This window comes from Epinephelus moara, chromosome 3 (genome assembly GCF_006386435.1).
Source record: "Epinephelus moara isolate mb chromosome 3, YSFRI_EMoa_1.0, whole genome shotgun sequence".
In the NCBI taxonomy this organism is placed as follows: domain Eukaryota; kingdom Metazoa; phylum Chordata; class Actinopteri; order Perciformes; family Serranidae; genus Epinephelus; species Epinephelus moara.
The window spans coordinates 38171173-38189989 of record NC_065508.1 but is presented as its reverse complement, the minus strand read 5'-3'; the positions used below and the strand labels follow the sequence as shown (position 1 = coordinate 38189989).

General features: G+C 39.0%; 1 protein-coding gene across 1 annotated transcript; it reads right to left on the bottom strand.

Annotated features, from left to right (window-relative positions):
* Nucleotides 1–916: 916 nt before the first annotated feature.
* Nucleotides 917–15386, bottom strand: vps26bl (vacuolar protein sorting 26 homolog B, like). Its single transcript, XM_050036161.1, has 6 exons — nt 15019–15386; nt 12858–13014; nt 11961–12125; nt 11620–11795; nt 11373–11515; nt 917–9082 (listed from the first exon to the last, which is right to left on the bottom strand). Exons 1-6 carry the CDS (start codon nt 15239–15241, stop codon nt 8945–8947), a joined length of 1002 nt encoding a protein of 333 aa, XP_049892118.1. The 5' UTR covers nt 15242–15386; the 3' UTR covers nt 917–8944.
* Between the last annotated feature and the right edge of the window lie 3431 nt (nt 15387–18817).

Sequence of the window (18817 nt, the reverse complement as noted above, 5' to 3'; positions counted from 1 at the left end):
ACACTGAATAGCTTCTGTGACGGAGTCCTGTCTGCTTCTCAAAACTGGGTGCGTGCTGACTGACATCTACTGTACGTAATACACTGACTATAGATAAGTAACCCATACAAGCCAACCCAAAAATTAATTTATCATGTATCATCATAACAAGACTGTAAAGCCATGTTCATCTTGGCTCCGTGTGAGTTCTGTAGCCTCATTTAGCCATTTGTTGGCATACACCTTTTTTCAAGACACATAAACCATACATCCCCACATTAAAAAATAGCAACTATCCCTTTAATTTTCTGAAATCCCAGAAATACTCCTGCGTACACCTGACCTGCGGAGCTACTGCGACTGGATTTGCCTTTTGACAAAGACAAGTGAGAACAGCAAACATCTAAAGGTTGAAAACAGGAAATCCATTTATTATACATACCAATAAATATTATTGTTTATTAACTGGCCCTGGCTCTGTCATTTTGCAAAAGTGGCCCCTGGGCAAAGCAAATTGAGCATCCATGCTGTATGGTCATCAATGTGGCATTTACTGAAGACAATTATGATGCATTTAAATTCCCAGTTCCCTATCAGGACTAAACATGCAGCGATCAAACAGCTCTATATGAATGCATCTGAAGCCTCAGGTCCTGTACAAGTCTGATCCATTCTAGAAAAAAATCTGACTGTCTAATATTTATCACTTTGAGCTTTTTGGGAAGAAAATATACAAAACAACAACCATAATGTAAGTGCATCAGTGTTATATTAGTGACAGAGAAGTGAGCTGGGGGTACAGTCATCCTATGTCTCAGTTACAGTACGTGTGAATTTCTTACACCAGCGACTGATAAAATAAATGTGTTAATCAGAAAGAGACAACAGTCACAGACCCAGGATGAGAATGTTCTACAATGAACACAGAGAACATTGATTTTTCAGTGACTCCCTTTTAATTCAAAATAAAACAGGAATATAAAATGATTCAAATCACCATTTATAGACAGGGAGATAAAAGATGACATGAAAATAAACAAAAGAGGAGGACTGCATTTACATTGTGCATTTACACTGTACATTTCACAATTCTTCCCTATTTCAATCTCAGCTTTACTCTCTATAACAAACTGGGTTAGTTTAGCTACTGTATGTGTGTGTACCAGCGCTGGCAACAATTCAAATCACAGCCACATGAAAGAGTAACAAAAAAGAAACACATGTTGTATAATCCAAACTTGCTTTGGGTTTCTTCAATGGTACTTAATTCTTCAAGAGTTTTTTAAGTGTTTTTCGAGCAAAAACAAAGGACACCGACTCCAGCAGGTAAATAATGCAGAATACATTCTGTGCAACTTCAATTTTATTTTATTTCAGAATTTTCTTGTGGGACTGAAGAATGAATAGTTAAAAACCTTCCTTTTATGCATGCCATGGATCATGAAGGTGAATGGCTAAATATTTGCCTCATGGCTACTGTCCATTGACTCTGTATGCAATCATATATCTCTAAAATTAGTTCATGGCATTCCATCTGAACAGGCAATAAACAGTGTGCCATATTTTCACACCTTCACTTTATTCTGAACTTTAAAAGACCTACAGAAAAGTTAAATGTATAGTGTCACATGTTAACCTGTCATAATATCATGCATAAGTGAAGCCAACATATTGCAATGCTAAGGTCCTTCGACAGCCACAGAGCTGCCTCCCATCCCTAATTCAGTGACCGTGGTAACAAGTGTTCATTTTAGAGCTCTTGATTCAAATAAGAGCAGCAGGAATGCTCAGTAAACAGAAAGCACCATTCATTATGTTCATACTACCAACTGTGCTACAGAAAACTGATTGAGTCTTTGACATATTAAACTTGACTTCAGGGTTGAGTTGAGAAATTAGGAAGGGAGAGTGTTGTAATTGTTTGCAAGGGGAATAGAGGATCTAACACAAAAAATAAAAAACCTGGAGAGGGTCTTTTGTTTTTTTAAAGTTAGACTTAAAGGTCTAGTGTGTAGGATTTAGTGGCATCTGGTGATATGGTTGCAAAACTGACACTTCTCCCATGTGCCAACCGTGTAGGAGAACTACGGTAGTCAACACAAAAAGCAGTGACCTCATCTAAAGCCAGTGTTTAATTTGTCTGTCCAGGGGTCCGTTTCAGAAAGGAGGTTCAACAAACTCTGAGCCTAACCCTGAACTCTGAGTTGCGTAACTCTGAGATGGGAAACTCTGGGTTACGGGTTTCAGAACAGGTAATTTCAATCGGTTCAATCAACACAGAGTTTGTTCACTCTGAGATAAGCACGTGCACCACGACTTTAAAAAGCTGTCATCAATGGAGCCCCAATACCACGATTCACCATGGCAACAAACGACAAGAAAAAGTCTGCATTTTTTTACTCCTCTGGAGTTGGATATTTTAATGCGCTCATACAGCGAATTTGAAGCTGTTTTCAGGAAGAAGAGTAACATGGCTGCAGCAGCAAAGGAACAGGAGTCGGCGTGGGAGAAAATTACTGCTCGAGTCAATGCGTAAGTTTAAATTTCTTTTATACATTTATGCAATCACAATAATATTAGGCTACAGATGCAAACAGGTGGAATGATGCTAAAGCTAAAATTTAGTTCACTTAGATGCAATCCCACCGGCGAAAAAAGAACATGGAAGCAGCTCAAGATGAAATATAAAAACATCGTTCAAACAGGTAAGACTTCAGCATAATAGTGCTGCTTACCATGTTCCAGTATGTTGCTGATTTTAAGACACGATACATCCGTGAGTCATGTACCGACCCAGGCCACTTGGCCTCCACATTAGTAATAATGTGGGCTGCATCACATATGATCTTGACAGTGCAGAGAATGACAGATGTTAGTTGCTAGTCTACATTTCTCATTTCTAATCAAATCAAATGTCTTTACACTTAAGACACATCACCTAAAAAGTAACTTGTTTTTAGACAATTTTCACTTGTTTCAAGCACATTTTCAATTGAAATAAGTAGAAATAACAAACTTGCTCCACTGACAGATTTTTCTAATTATTTTTCAAGTGAAAATGAGCTTGAAACAAGTGAAAATTGTCTAAAAACAAGTTACTCTTAGGTGTGATTTGTTTTGACTAGAAATGAGACATTTTGACTTGAAATAAGACAAATATTCTTGGTATGATTTTGAGTTTGTGCAGTGTGATGCAGTCTGACATTTTGAGACAGTCAATCTACCTGCACATTAATGCTGTGAATGGACTTCATATTCACATAGTCTCCTTCATTTTGTGAAGGAGCAATGATGGGAATGTGGGTTCCATCAATGCACCCTATCACACCGGGAAATCCTAAAAGAAATTAAAATGACTAATCCCAGTCTGAGGTTGCAGCACCATGTCATTAACTGAATATGATTTATAATCATAAATTTTAACTGATTTCTACATCATTCACCTGCAATCCTGTGGAACTCCTCCTTGATGACCCTCACAGGTTTATGTCCAGGGAACACAACAAAAGAGTTTAATAGACGTTTCAGAGCTAGGGACACTTTTCTCACGGCTCTGCAGACAGTGGCCTTACTGATATTTTCAGCATGTCCAATATTATACAGAAAACTCCTGTTTGCAAAAAACAACGAAGAGCAACACAAAGAATCTGGGTAGATGAAAGTGCACGTCCACGGTTGGTGACGTTGGTTATGTCACGACGGATGAGGTTATGGATATAAATGATGGACTATGATGTGAAACGGTACCGTTCAAAAAGAAAATGTTCTGGAAATGATAATACGTCAATTCTGGGCCTGTGAATAATCTCCCGCAAATGCGTAACTCCCTCCTCAGTAACACTGCCTCTTCGTCCACAGGGTCCTCCAAGAACGGACATGCCATGGTCAAAAAAAGTATATTTAGAACTAGAACACACTTTAGGATCCAACTTTACCTTGAGGACAGATGATCAAACTCGAACGAATGAATGAATGACTCACACTACGTGTGTGGCGTAAGACGGAGGAGACAGCTAGAAACTCAAGGTTCACTGAAGAAAACCTGTTTCCGACCAGGTTAGGTTCACAGAGTCAGTTGTCATAGTAACTGACACCGAGCTTCAGTTACCTCCCTTTCTGAAATGGAAAACCCAGAGTTTCCCTCATTTCAGGGTTAACAGACTCAGAGTTTTTACTAAACCTGCTTTGTGAAACGGACCCCTGGGCTATTGTAGAACAACATGGCCGACTCTGTGGAAGAGAACTTGAATAGGGATAGAGTGCTCAAGGCATGTTGTTTTTCTGTAGGCAGACGTGGAAGTTAGCTTTGCCGTGGTTCCTTCGTCAAAAAGCTTATAAGATCATTGGATTTTAGATTATTGCAGAAAATAAGCTCTGTGGCAAACAAACATTTATGATACTTACATGTTTTGCTCAGTAAGATAATCTTCACAAATTAATACCACTATGATTACTGAAGCCTAAATGGCCAGAATCACCAGAAGTAAAAAAAAAAAAAACACAACAACACTTTTTTAAGACACATAGAAGCTTCAAAATTCACTGTGGGGGTGTTTACTGATGTATTTTATGTAGCAGAACAAAACAAGTTTCTTAAGCTTGTGTTAACCACAGACCTTATTTCAGGCATCTAACCAAAAACCCATTCAAAAAGAAAAACCACTGATTTTGAGATGAGGGAACTGTGAGTGGTAAAATGCATTTTAGGTTTTTGGACTCATTTTTGGGGCACACTATAACTGCAGCTGGAGCAGCTACGTGACCCACTGTCTAGCTACATGACTCACCAACCATACCTACACATCAGTCCACAATCAGCCCCTTTAGCTCCTTGGCCCGGAGGTGGAAGGCCCACAAAACTACAAAGTTACCAATTAGCTAGATACGAAGTATTATGATAAAGAGAGGTGGTTAAGGGTAATGGGAGGGGTTACATCTCATTACTTACAAGGTGAATCATGTCTTCATGTATTATGAATTACAAAGTGGATTATTGCTACATTTGGTCTCAGCTAAACCAATGTCTCAGAGAAACCAAGCCCCCAGAAAGTGCACCAGGCTTTGAAGCCAATTTTCGTAGTGGCTAAACAGTGAAATTACAACTTCTGATCCGGTCACATTATGCCATTGGACCAAAAAAAAAGATTTTTCCCATAGACTAAGATTGGGAAAGAAACGTATTTAAATCGCTGGAATAATATTTTTTGAGCATCACAAACCCTGCAAAATGATTCGTTTTACTATCAGGATTTGATCCATTCATTCTGATAACATTTTGAAAGTCTAAAAGAGCCGCAAAATTAAATAATTTTTATCCCAATTCAAGTTAGGGCAGCAATAAAGGGGAAGCAGCTGGCTCAGCTGACGGAAGTCTCGAGTACACCTGCTCGATGGACCCAATAATGTGGAAGCAGTGCAGATCATCTAGGTACTTATATGCAACAGTTAAACAATTGTGGCTTCATGTGCCACTGAGCAACTTTCATAGGAATGAACAGAGTCTGGCTTCCAATGCTGTGTCCTGGTCTCTTAATACATCCATGAAGAGGACCCCCTCCATCTGTAGGTATTAACAGCTCACTCTATGGTAGCGAACACAATGATTCTTATTTTTAGGAGACTATACACTTACGACAACATAGTTATGAATATTATGTATAATTTCTGCCAATAGATGCCCCTAAATCCTGCACACTGGACTTTTGAGGTTCATCCCCCCTCTCCATACAGATAATTTTGGTAAAAGCCCTTAACGCCAATTAGGTGTAGAAGAAACTGCGGAGTGACTTACAGTGATTTCTGCTATAATCAATAACATGCAAAGTAAGAATCTCTAAGGAATCACACCTTGAGTCAGGCTACATAAATCCAATAAACTTGTCTTGTTGGCTCATATCAACATGTTAGATTGGCAGATTCTATATTTTAGCAGTTACCTGAACAGAAGTCTGGTGACAGTGGACATGTTGCTTTAGCAAAAATGCATACTAAAATGGACCTTACTGCAAGTATGAAATATAAAAATATCTAAAAAAAAAAAATGTATATGATACACAGTGATAGATTTTGTGAAGTTGCACGGCGTAAGCTTGTCAAGCAAAAAGCTGCAGGCCAGGATAATTGCAGGACGACAGGCTGGGGTTCAGTTTCAGTGCTTCACACTTTAAACTCACTAATGTGTGCTTTTTAAGATATATTTTAGAAAAAGTATCAGAATAAAAAGGAGTAATGGCACAGAAACTCAATCATCTACTCCCCTTGACTGGAGGCAACCAAAAAAGATGATGATGGTTATTTAGAAAATATACTGAGTTTGGGACTCTTCAGTTCTGAATTTTAATTTAAATGCTCAATATGAGAGAATAACAGTTCTTATACATTCATAGTTTTCAGTATAAACCATATTGACACTAAAGTCACTTTTAATTTCATGAAAAGTGACTGTAGTGGATGAAGTGATGAGCACAGTCTAAATGGAAAGAAAGTGCGCAGCAGTACACTGTGGCAACTGTACTCGAGTATTTCACCGAAACATTTTGGCAATAATCCTTTAGGCACAAAGCTAACTAACCACACAGGGCAGTAAGTCCCGGCAGCCTGTCAAGAGGCAGGACTCATAAGCATCTATGGCCTTGTTCAGATTACCACTCCAAATCAGATTTTTAGCATATCCAGATTGTATCTAGCTTGATTTTCTGACAGTCTGGACAGCCAAAAAACATGTAAGATCCGATTTTTCCAAATCTGATTCAAACCACATACGGAGGTAGTTTCAAATGCGATTCCGATTGGATTTTTACAGATCCGTTTCAATCTGAACGTCTCGGTCGCTCAAATAGGATTTCCAAGTGTCTTCTGTGTCACTTGCAGTGCGACACGAATAACAACAACAACGACGTAGATCTGGGGAGACGCTCGTTGCCTAGCGATGCCTGTGGAGTTACAAGTGGAAGAGTCAAGCCACGGGTTTAAAGCATGGAGGAAAACAACAAACCGTGGACGGACGAGGAGATAAAGTGCCTGATAGCTATCTGGGGAGATTCGTCAGTTCAGAAAAATTAGAAGGTACATACAGAAATAAAGCCATATACCAGGACACGAGTATCTTGACAAAATTCTTCATGACAAGCCCAGTGTGGATCCTAAATTTTTTCTGGACAGCACGGCAGAGGAGGACCGCAACATTCAGGAAAGCAACGGTCAGGAAGATGAGGAAGAAAGACTGGATACTTCTGGGAATGGTAAGTTCATAATAGTAACATGACTTTTCTTAACAGATTTAAAAAAAAAAAAAAAAAACTTGCAATGTTGAGCAGTAAAAGTAAAAACCCAACAGAATTGCTGTCATGATGTAGGTCTATAATGCTATGATGGAAAAAAGAGAGCTGGACTGGAGTTTTGATTTCACTCATTGATGACTCCACTAATCGCTTCACTAGTTTGCGCCACAGGCCCACCTAACCATTTGGGACAGAAACGCGCACAGTTTGCTGTTGCCATTGTTTGTTTTTCCTAGGAGTAACCTGTTACCATGGAAATCAATGTGGATAAGACTACGTCAATATGGCCACATGCAGATCGGATCTGATCACTTGCAATATGTAATGCGAACGGTCAGTCAGTAAGATCGGATTCTGATCAGATTTGCAAAAAAATCGGATTTGGGCTGCAGTCTGAACAAGGTTTATGTCAACTTTGTCCCCATACACAGGTGTAATACTGTCCATATTAGATTTGAAGTGATCCCTGGGGACAGTGGAGTCTGATTTTCACTCTACTCCTGAACCCTGGCATGAATCCAGTTTATAAACAGCACTGAGAGCAGAAAAAAGCAGAATGAGATCATAGTGCAAATAAGAGAGAAGGGCTTCAAAATATCAGAGACTGTTACATATATGATGGAAGGAAAATCCCAGAGCGCTCACAAGTGCCACATTTGTTTTAGCAGCAGTGGCCACACCTGACACCGAGCCACAAGCAACCAACCAATGCATCAAACATGTAAAATGCTGGTTCAAAATGGAATTTTGTTCAAAAATAAATACTCTAGTCACACCTATTTCTGATGAGAGCCTTGGAATGTATGAAAATATTTTATACAAATATGTAAATGGATTTTTAAGTCTTATAATTCTGTTTTTTTAGAGTCATTACTCATTTTTTTAAATGAAGAAGAGGCAAAAAAAGTAATTTTATGAATTAAAACCAAAAGGAGGGGCTGTTTCTCAGCAGAGGGCCTGGCAGCGAAATCATCTTCATACTTTCATGTCACAATGACACATTTCTTTGAGGAGACATACAGAAATGTACTGTAAGATCCACTGTTTACCCACGTTTTAAAAAACCTACTGTATGACTATAGTATCTGCACAGTGCAATCTTCCAGCCATGTAAATAGTTTGAACAAAAGGTTGTTAGAAATACACCTGTGGTGGCTCTCATATTGTACATTCATACACACACGTAAATTCAAGATATTAGTCGAACAGTATTTATAAATGATATTTAAGTGCATCTAATGGGTGGTGTTGCCAAACTGAACTGTCTAATAAATGCCAAAATAATTTAATCAAGCACTTAAAGTCAATTTTATGCAGTTTCTTTGTGACACAGAAATTAGCTGACACTCTCTAATGTCTTAATGTGGTAAACTCCACCCAGCTGGTACTTCAAGGTGGTTAAAACAGAACAGAATTACTTGCAACTAGAGTCTGAGTCTGACTTTTGTTCCCTTCACACACACACTGTCATAATTCAAAGTCTCTGTTGCGCACACGCACACACACACACACACACACACACACACACACACACACACACACACACACACACACACACGCCCTGAAAAACACTGCAGCACATGATCTCGATGCTAACATATGTTCACATTCAGAATTTGCTGACATTTTCTGCACTGTGTTTGCTCACACACTCACTACATGGGAGTTGAAGTGCGTGCTGGGCTTTAGCTGTCATCTTCTTCATTGCTCTGGGTCTGTGTCCTTTCTGGATGGGCGGAGCCTTCGAAGCGCTGGGAGGCGATGACCGCTTGGTGAGACATACTTTTCCTCACTATGTCACCTTTCCTCCACAGGGTGATCTCCTGCAACCACACAAGACTGATGATATACAAGAGGGTACAGGGGATTGCACAAGTTTTCTCACACAAATATCAAACTTTCTGATGTCTGAACAACAAGAGCTGCTGAATGAAAACAATTCCTAGGTTTGTGGTTTTGTTTAAGCAAGTGCATGTTCATGTAAGATTGCACTATAGAAAATCCTCTACAGTACATGGCTAATAATGAGGTACCATACATCCCGCCAAACGTCTGTCTGCTCAACTCGCTAAATAGGATCTGGAACTGACTATTATTTTCACTATTGATTAATCTACTAATTATTTTCTCAAATATTTGTTTAGTCTACTAAATGTAATAAAATTGTGTAAAAAAAAAAATTCTTATCACAATATCTCAGAGCCCAAGGTGACATCTCCAGATGTCTTGTGTTGTCCAAGAATAATAATAATAATAATAATAATAATAATAATAAATGGTTTATTAATCCCTGAGGGCAAATTCATTTTTTTTTAAACCTGTTGTCATATACACACAGGCCACATACATGCACAAACAGGACCTATACATGCATTAAATGGAGAGATGTCAGAGTGAGGGGGCTGCCTTGGACAGGCGCCCCAAGCATGACAGCAGATAATGCCTCAGATAGGCTGTGGATGTTGCGGCAAAAAAGCTACCAATTCTAAAACATGGATGCTTCACACACATCTTCCCCCCTGGCAGGAATCTTTGAGTTATGACCAAACATAAACATATGATGAGTGGTGTGAGGTCACAGTGACCTTTGACCATCAAATTCTCAGTTCATCAGGTTGTTTTTTTGTTTTTTTGACTCCCTGACGAAGGCTATATGCCGAAACGCGTCAGAGTTTGGTTTTTAATGTCACTGTGACAATGCCATGTGAATAAAGGCATTTTATAGATTTAAAGAGAGTGCCTTGGACTTTTCTATGTTTTTTGTATACTAATCAGTTCATCGTTGAGTCCAAGTGGACGTAAGAGCCAAATTTGAAAAAGAAAAAAAAAGAAAAGAAAATGTATATATCCTCAAGGGATTCTTAAGATATTGCGTTCACAAAAAGGGTATGTATGCATGTACTGACAGATGGACAGGCAACCTAGCTGTAGCTGGCTAGGAGGCATAAAAAAGTAGCAAATCCTATGTGGAAAGCTGGTATCAGAGCAGGTTTAGCATTTATACTTGAAAATTTTCAGAAATGATTGATGATCCAAATAATTGTTAATTAATTTTCTGTCAGTTGACTAATGGCTTAAATTACTTGTTGTGGCTCTAGTTTGAACTGTTCTGGGGCTGGCAATCAATACATCACAACAAAAAGATGAAAATATTATTAATATTAGTAATTTTAATTAAAAATAGTATATTCAGGTAACAGATTAAAGGGGTTCTACAGTGACTTCGTCCGTTGGGGGGTTAATAAAAGAACTACTGGAGTTGAAGCAGCAGAGGCAGAGATTTAGGTCTCTGCTGGATCCTACATTTCCTATTAAACAGCTCAATAGTGTCTTTTAGATCCTTCCTGGCTCCTAAATGTCATTTCTTCCAAACACAACACCTCCAGTTTGGAGTGCAGGCTTAAATCTCAAGCCCATGCTGCAACCTTGTTGATATCATCAGGGTTAATTTTTTTCCCAAACTTTGGAGAGCTCCCTCCAGAGCCACAGGAAACTTTATACAACTGCTTTCTCCCTCTGCTTCTCCTCTCCTTGTGACAAGTAAACTAAACATCACTTTAGGGCAACACAATTCTTGGTAAAATATGAATTACGATTTTTCTCCTTAAGAATTCGATCATGATTCTCTCACATGATTTTTATTTTTTTAACAAAAACATTTATTGCACTGTATGACATATCAAGGTGCCAGACTTACATATAATGTATATCAAAGTGCTAGACATAAACTCAAAAGCCTCTTGTAACAAAATGGCAGAGGAAACACTTGGGGATTGTTCCTCAGCAAATAAGTCAACACGTAAATGAAGCATAATGGAATGCATAGGGAAGAAGGAGCGAGTGAATATTGTCATTTAGAAATTGCATAGACGTATGAATCGAGATAGCAATTTTTTTGATTAATCATGCAGCCCTACTTCATGTATAAATCAGTAGAATGGCCCTTCACTATTTAGATGTGTCTGTTGCACCCTTACGTTTTTAGTTGAATGAGAAGAGTGACAAAGCATTGACAGTCACTATGACTAAGCACAGAATAAAACTCCACACCAGTGACAGAAGAAGCACAGATAACTTCCAAGCCCATATGAAGCCACAGTGCAGTGTGTGTACCTGCTGTTTGAAATAGCGTCTTTCCTCCTCATCAATGAGGACCAGGTTGAGGTAGTACCGCACCGAGAACTTCTTGTTAATATCCCTCATGGTGGGCGTCATCTCATAGCCTGCTAAGAACAGCCTGATGGGAATGGACTCTCCTGCAGCACAACAAGTCAGAAGCCGATATATTGTCTGAGAAATGACCTCACAATAAAAACACAGTTCATTACTCACTGAAGACAGTAAAAAGCCTCATCATTACCTCTGACTGGTGCACCATCCATGATTTCATATTTTGCTATGGTGTCGTTCTCGTGGTAGACGTTAGGCCCTGTGCCGGTCGTCTCTCGCTTAATGATGTCAATCTCCATATGTTTTATCTTGATCCTCACCAGCAGAAAGTAAATCTTCCCTACAATCACATCTTTGAGGTGATACCTGCAAGCAAACAGGAAAATCTTTACACACCAAACACTTGTTTCCCCATTCTCTCTTTCTGTTCTGAAGAAAAAAGGTAACATTAACAAGTACAGTGCTAACAGAAAGAAAGAACTCCTAAATTCAGAGTAATGTTAATGGATTATTGTGCAAAGAAAAGCCTACTTGGACTTGTTGTACTCAAACTCTATGTGCAGACAGTCCTCGATCCCCACTTCCATCTTGATGGAGGAGTTGAGCTCAGGGTAGGTGCTGAGTGTGTGCACCACAATGTCCAGCTCTTTGCTGATGTCATTCAGTCTCCGGCTTACAGTTGCCCTCAGGAAGTAGCTGGATGAAAAAACAAAAAACAAAATGTGGCTACGAAACACGAGTACAAGACAGTAACCATATAACCAGTGAGTGGCCCTATTAGCTTGTGCTGCTCAATACACAACTAACAGAAGTCGCTCGATGGATGAAAAATGAAAGAGAAACTTGACAATTTAGCAAAGTTTTGTCAGTAGCCACATGAGGACATGTCAGACTCAGCTCATCAGTCTGACCTGGACTTAGTCAGGGTTACTGCTAAGCATTACATACAGTCAGCTGTGCACGTCTACATTGAAAACAATGAATTTGAGGGCGCAAAAAATGCAGCATGTGTATGGTCCCTAAATGTTACATTTTAGCATGTTACACACTAACTTTACCACTAGTACTGTATGTTGACATGCTAACAATAACAAAAGGGTGTTGACATGCATAGAGATACCATGACGACAAGTATTAGGTAAATCCTGCATGTATGTATTGTCATGATCTGAAGTGTTGGACAAGTTAAAGAACATCTGCTGCTGTTTCCTCACCTTACGCCACTGTGTCAGTGACATGGAACATGCCATAAGCTGATTGTTGGGATACATCAAACCAAAAATTCAGGAGCTTTATCTCTGTTAGACTTAATTAAGATTCAAGCTAATGGTAACCCCTTTGCCTGTCAACATGAATGTTGTAGTAAACTATTATGTATGATACAAATAATTCATGCACACCACGCACAGTGCACACAACACAGCTTACCGTAATTTGACATTCTGACCAGTGTAAGACTCGTAGGGTTTCTCCACGTGTGTGAACTCAAAGTCAAATGTCTGCGACTGTGTGAGCTCCCCTGGCCGTGCCAGGTCTTTCACAAGGGACACAAACTCATGGTGGTTTCCTCTGTCATAGTACAGCTCTAGAAAAGACACATTAACAGCATCAGGCAGCTTCAGTGGAGTAGTTTTATACATCATAATAAAGAGTTTTTACAAGCATTTCTTTAAATGCTGATGGCTGAAAACTGTCAAGATTTGATCTGATAACAGAAGACAACAGTAACAGATTTCTGTTTACTATTTTTGAAGTCAAATCCATTTAAACTGTTTTACCTGAAGTGCAAGCTAGTCTAATAACCTACTGACTGGGCCATCACAGTTCATTTACTGCAGCTGTAAACAATCTGATGTGAGGCGGCATTTGTGCCTTTGTTATTACCTCAGTTTCTTTTAAAAAAGGCCATTGTAAGGCTACCATTTTGCCCTTCTACTCCTGATCCAAAGTACTTCTGCTTCTTCTTTATTTGGAGACAGATGGTGGTGAACAGAAAAAGGGAAAAGGGAGGAGTACAGCAGTGATGAAAAATGTCCAGATGCATTTATGCTCTAAGGGTCTAGAAAGGAAAAAGTAAGAGGAACTCCTTACTGTTGCTGCAAACTCAGCTAACGAGGCAGACTGCATTTTCATAAATCACAAAAGGAATTCAAATATAACAGTATGTACCTTTAAAATGTACAAATGGTCAAATGCTTCCTGAGGATGGTTTTACACAGTGTAACCTTTGTGCAATTGAAGATTTCAAATGCTTTACTTCAACACTACTAAAAGTTCAGCATGTAAGGCCGCCCTAATGCTTTAAGGACACATCCTGAATTTGCTGTATAGTCCTAGGATAGAAGTACCAAGTAATAGGTACAGCGATTAAATAAAGGTACTTTATTACATTCCCCCCCTATTGAATTCAACTTCAGATAATGACTGATCTTGAATATTAAACATGATGATACAAACCAAATTAATTTTTGCTGCATGATTCTCACAAAAACAAAGACAAAGGGACTGTTCTTTACTTATCAGAGGAGGGGTTGGTTGGGGTGTGACTTTGTTTTGTTTTTTGTTTTTTGAACTCTCACCAAAGCTGCAAATATTTTTCTTTGAGCCTCCCTGGTAGAAAATGCATGAACATCCCTCCACCATAAATTAGTTACTTCGATTTTTAAAACTTACCCTTTGATTTCTGAAAGAAGTTAAAAGCTAAAAGATCAGGAAGAATGAATCCTGTAGTTAAAAAAAGCTTCGGTTTTGCACTGTTGTTGTGCATGCTGGTTAGCTGGTGCAAACTGGTTATTTCTGGCCAAATTCTAAATTAGACTAAAATTAAGTGATTTTGATGAAATATTACTATTTTAAGATCAAAGTTGGTAATGAGGTTTTTTTTTGGACTGAAGTCTTCTTCACACCTGATGTGTCCAAGGGCCGCCAGAAATGAGAAAATCCAACAATAATTTCTGTTTTTACAGTTTCTGGCTGTGATAAATTGTGTAATTTTGGCAATCTTTGAAGGAAACATTTAGAAATGCGGTCAAATGAATACAAAACACAACCATTTAAATTTGTATACCCATCCTCTAAGCCAAAATAAAAACATAAGTCCTACCCAAGTGCTTAAAAAAATATTTGACGTCTCCCCCTTTTTGCTCCACCTCCTCCCCCCGATAAATGAACGCTCTCTAATAGCACAGCAGCAGCATTTACTTGCAATCTGCTACTAACTGCATTATATGTAACGTTAGCACAGGACTGCTGTCCGTCACACTTTCACAACTTGATGTTTTCAAAACAAGGGTCAAAGGTCAATGAGACAGCTAGCCAATGGCTGCTGTGTCAGCTGACGTTAGCTTGCGCCCACATCTGTCACGGGACCTGACACTTCAAACTGACACTTGTTACGACAGTGGGCCAGCGTCATGTCTAAGTTGCTGAAACGTTACTTATGAGGAAACATGTAATAAAGTACACAATGTGAGTGTTCGATATTGTAGTGAGCATCTGTAGCTAACGTTAGCTCCACAACATCTCCTCCGACACTTTGGCTACTTCTGTCAGCGGGCTGTGTGTGAAACGCAGGCCGCCAGCCGCTCACCTATCTGGCCGATAAACTCAATCTTGATGCCGTTGTGCTCCAGCCTCTTTCCCGGGTACTTGAGCGTAACGTTGACTTTCCCCGATACCGTTTCCCCGTCGTAGAAGAGAAAATATTTGTCCTTCCTGCCGTCTTCGCTTTTATGCTCAGCTTTCTTTCTCGTTTCGGCGTCATTCAGAACTATATCGATGTCCGCACTTTGACCAAAACCAAAGAAGCTCATGGCTGCTTGTCAGTCAAGCTGTCACCGGATCCTGCTAAGAGAGACACCCCCTGTTGTAGAAAACAGCACTCCGGAGTCTCGTCTCGTTTCGCTGAGATATGTCCAGCAGAAACTGCTTCCCAGATTATTGAATATTTCGAGTTACAACCGTCTGAGTGCGCATGCGTGAAGAGTCACGTGAAGGAGAGCTCTATATATCAAACGAGATTCTTTCTCTATTCTTTTTTAACTTTTGATACAAAATTTACGTTCAACGCTACGCTGACAATATACAGCTGAATGTGGTATTCTTAAATACTACACATGTTTTCTCGCTACAATATGTCTGCACTTTTTTAGCGCAGTATCAACAGGCAGAAGAAACAGCAACTAACTCATGCTCCAATGGGATTTTGCTGCCCGGGGTACAGCCTTTCAGGTACTCTTTATTAACAAACCCAAACCATGGTCTTTTCCCTAAAGAAAGTCTGAAGGAAAGCAGCGGCCATGTGCCCTCTTAAAATGGAGCAATCGATCAATCAATCAATCAACCAATCAATCAATCAAACTTTATTTACATAGCACTTTTCATACAGAAATGTTGCAACACAAAGTGCTTCACACAATAAAAACACACACACACACACACACACACACACACACACATATAAATTCAGAAAGGCTGTAATTGTAAGGGCTAAAATTATAATAACACTCATTAAAAAAAAAAAAAAAAAAAGGAACTGAGGAAACGCTATCATGAGTGGGGAAACACCAGAGGCAGGATAAATCAAATCAAATCAAACTTTATTTGTATAGCACTTTTCATACATTAAAAATGCAGCACAAAGTGCTTCACAGAATAAAAAACAAACAAAAATACTACATACATATTGAAAACCCGCCCCTCCCACCCCCACATATAAACATACACACAGGAAACACTGGAGCTAAAAACTAAAAGACTAAAAGGCAATATGATAAGATAAAACAAGTATGAGATAAAATAATGATAAAATGCATAAAAGTGTAAGGATTTAGAAAGAATTAAAGATTTAAAGATTAAAATAATATTAATAATAATAAATAAATAAATGAAGATTTAGAAACTTAATAATAATAAAATGCATAAAGATTTAAAAATAAATCATTTAAAAGCATTAGAAAGTAAAAAGAACATATAATAGAAGAATTAAAAGAGTAAAAGAAATTAGTTAAAAGCCAAATTAAAAAGGTGAGTCTTGTTCTCCGGCAGGCTGTTCCATAAGTGTGGGCCATAATGGCTGAATGCAGCCTCCCTGTGGGTTTTTGTTCTCACTTTTGGAACAATTAAAAGGCCGGTGCCGGGGGAACTCAGGATCCGCGAGGGTTGATATGGTAAAAGCAGGTCAGATAAATAAGATGGCCCAAGACCGTTAAGACATTTAAAAACTAATAAAAGAACCTTAAAATTGATCCTGAAGCGCACAGGGAGCCAATGCAGTGATTTTAAAACTGGTGTAATGTGCGCCCGCCCTCTGGTCCTCATCAGCACTCATGCGGCTGAGTTTTGGAGTAACTGCAGGTTAGAGATGGTCTTTTTGGGAGGACCAGAGAGCAGGGCATTACAGTAATCTAAACGACAAGAAATAAAAGCATGCATCAGCACCTCCGTGATAGCCTGAGAGAGAAACGGGCAGACTCTGGCTATATTCTTAAGATGATAAAAACCTATCTTTGTTACATTTTTGATGTGTGGAATAAAACAGAGCTCAGAGTAAAAAATGACGCCCAGGTTCTTTACACATTGTGAAGGTTTAAAATCTTGTAGTTTTGGTAAAAGTTTCTCTCTCTTGCCTTCAGTACCAATAACTAAGACCTCTGTTTTGTCCTGGTTGAGCTGCAGGAAATTCACTGCCATCCATGACTTTATATCTAAAATACAGTTTAAAAGGGTATCAATTGGCCCTGTGTCATCAGGAGACACAGCGATGTACAACTGTGTGTCTTCTGCATAACTGTGGTAGCTGATGCCGTGCCTCCTGATGATGTCCCCAAGGGGAAGCATGTAGAGATTAAAAAGAATTGGACCTAAAATTGACCCTTGGGGCACCCCTCACCTGATTTCATGCGTTCTGGAGGAACATGTATCCATACTTACAAAGAAACAACGATCTGTGAGATAAGAGCTGAACCAGTTAAAAACAGTACCAGAGAGGCCCACCAGGTTTCAGAGTCTGTTTAATAAAATGTGGTGATCTACTGTATCAAAGGCGGCGCTTAGATCCAGTAGTACCAAGACTGTGAGTTTTTGTGAATCAACATTAAGCCTGATATCATTTAAAATCTTTAAAAGGGCTGTCTCGGTATTGTGGTTCATCCTAAAACCAGATTGATATTTCTCTAAAATATTGTTTCTTTTTAAAAAATCATTTACTTGGTTAAAAAACAGTTTTTCTAAAATCTTACTTAAAAACGGTAAGTTGGATACAGGTCGATAATTATTAAAAATGTTGGGCTCTAAATTACTCTTCTTCAGAAGGGGCTTCACCACCGCCGTTTTGAAGGCAGCGGGGAAGACACCCGTCTGAAGAGAGTAATTCACTATATTTAAAATCTGTTCCTCAAAGAATCCATAAAATGTCTTTAAAAGTGATGTGGGAATCGGATCTAAAAGGCAAGTTGTTGGGTTTACCTGGGAGAAAACTCGACCAAGTGTCCTTGCATCAACCAGGACAAAACTCTCCAGTGTTTCCTCAGGTAAAAGCAATGATCCAGGTGTGTTAAAAATTACATTCTGTTGGGATAAAAGACTGGACCTGATATCATCGATTTTACTTCTGAAGTGGTCTGCAAAGTCCTCGCAGAGGGCATCTGTTGATATGTTGGATGGTTTATTAAAATTGGTGCTGGTTAAAAGATCGAAGGTGGAGAAAAGAAATTTAGGATAGATTTTATGATCGGAAATGAGTTTTGAAAAGTGGGATATTCTTGCCTGTTTGACTGTTTTATTGTAGGATTTGAGTTGTTCACGTAGTATTTCAAAATGAACTGTCAGTTTAGTTTTTCCTCCACCTCCTCTCTGCACTCCTGCATTTTCTTTTCAGTCTTTTGATGTTATCATTTCTCCATGGGGGTGTAGGTTTTGTTTTTATTGTTTTGATTAAAAGTGGAGCCACTGAGTCAAGTGTTGACTTTAATTTAATGTTAAAATTGTCCACAATAAAATCACAGGGTGCAGGTAAAATTTCAGCAGGAATGCTCTGTAAAATCTGGATAAAATTTGCAGCCACTTCAGAAGTTAGGTAGCTTTTCCTCACTGTTCTCACCGGGGCCTCCTAATGGCTAAAACTGGTGATGTTAAAATACACACAGTAGTGGTCAGACACAGCCAGGTCAACAACAGAGGACACACCAGTGGACAGGCCATAGGTTATGACCAGGTACAGGGTGTGCCCTCTGCTGTGAGTTGGCTGTGTGACGTGCTGTTTAAAATCCATGCAGGTTAAAAGGTTTAAAAATTCTCTGGACATTGTGTCCGAGGTATTATCAACATGTAAATTAAATCTGGACATTGTGTCCGAGGTATTATCAACATGTAAATTAAAATCACCAGTT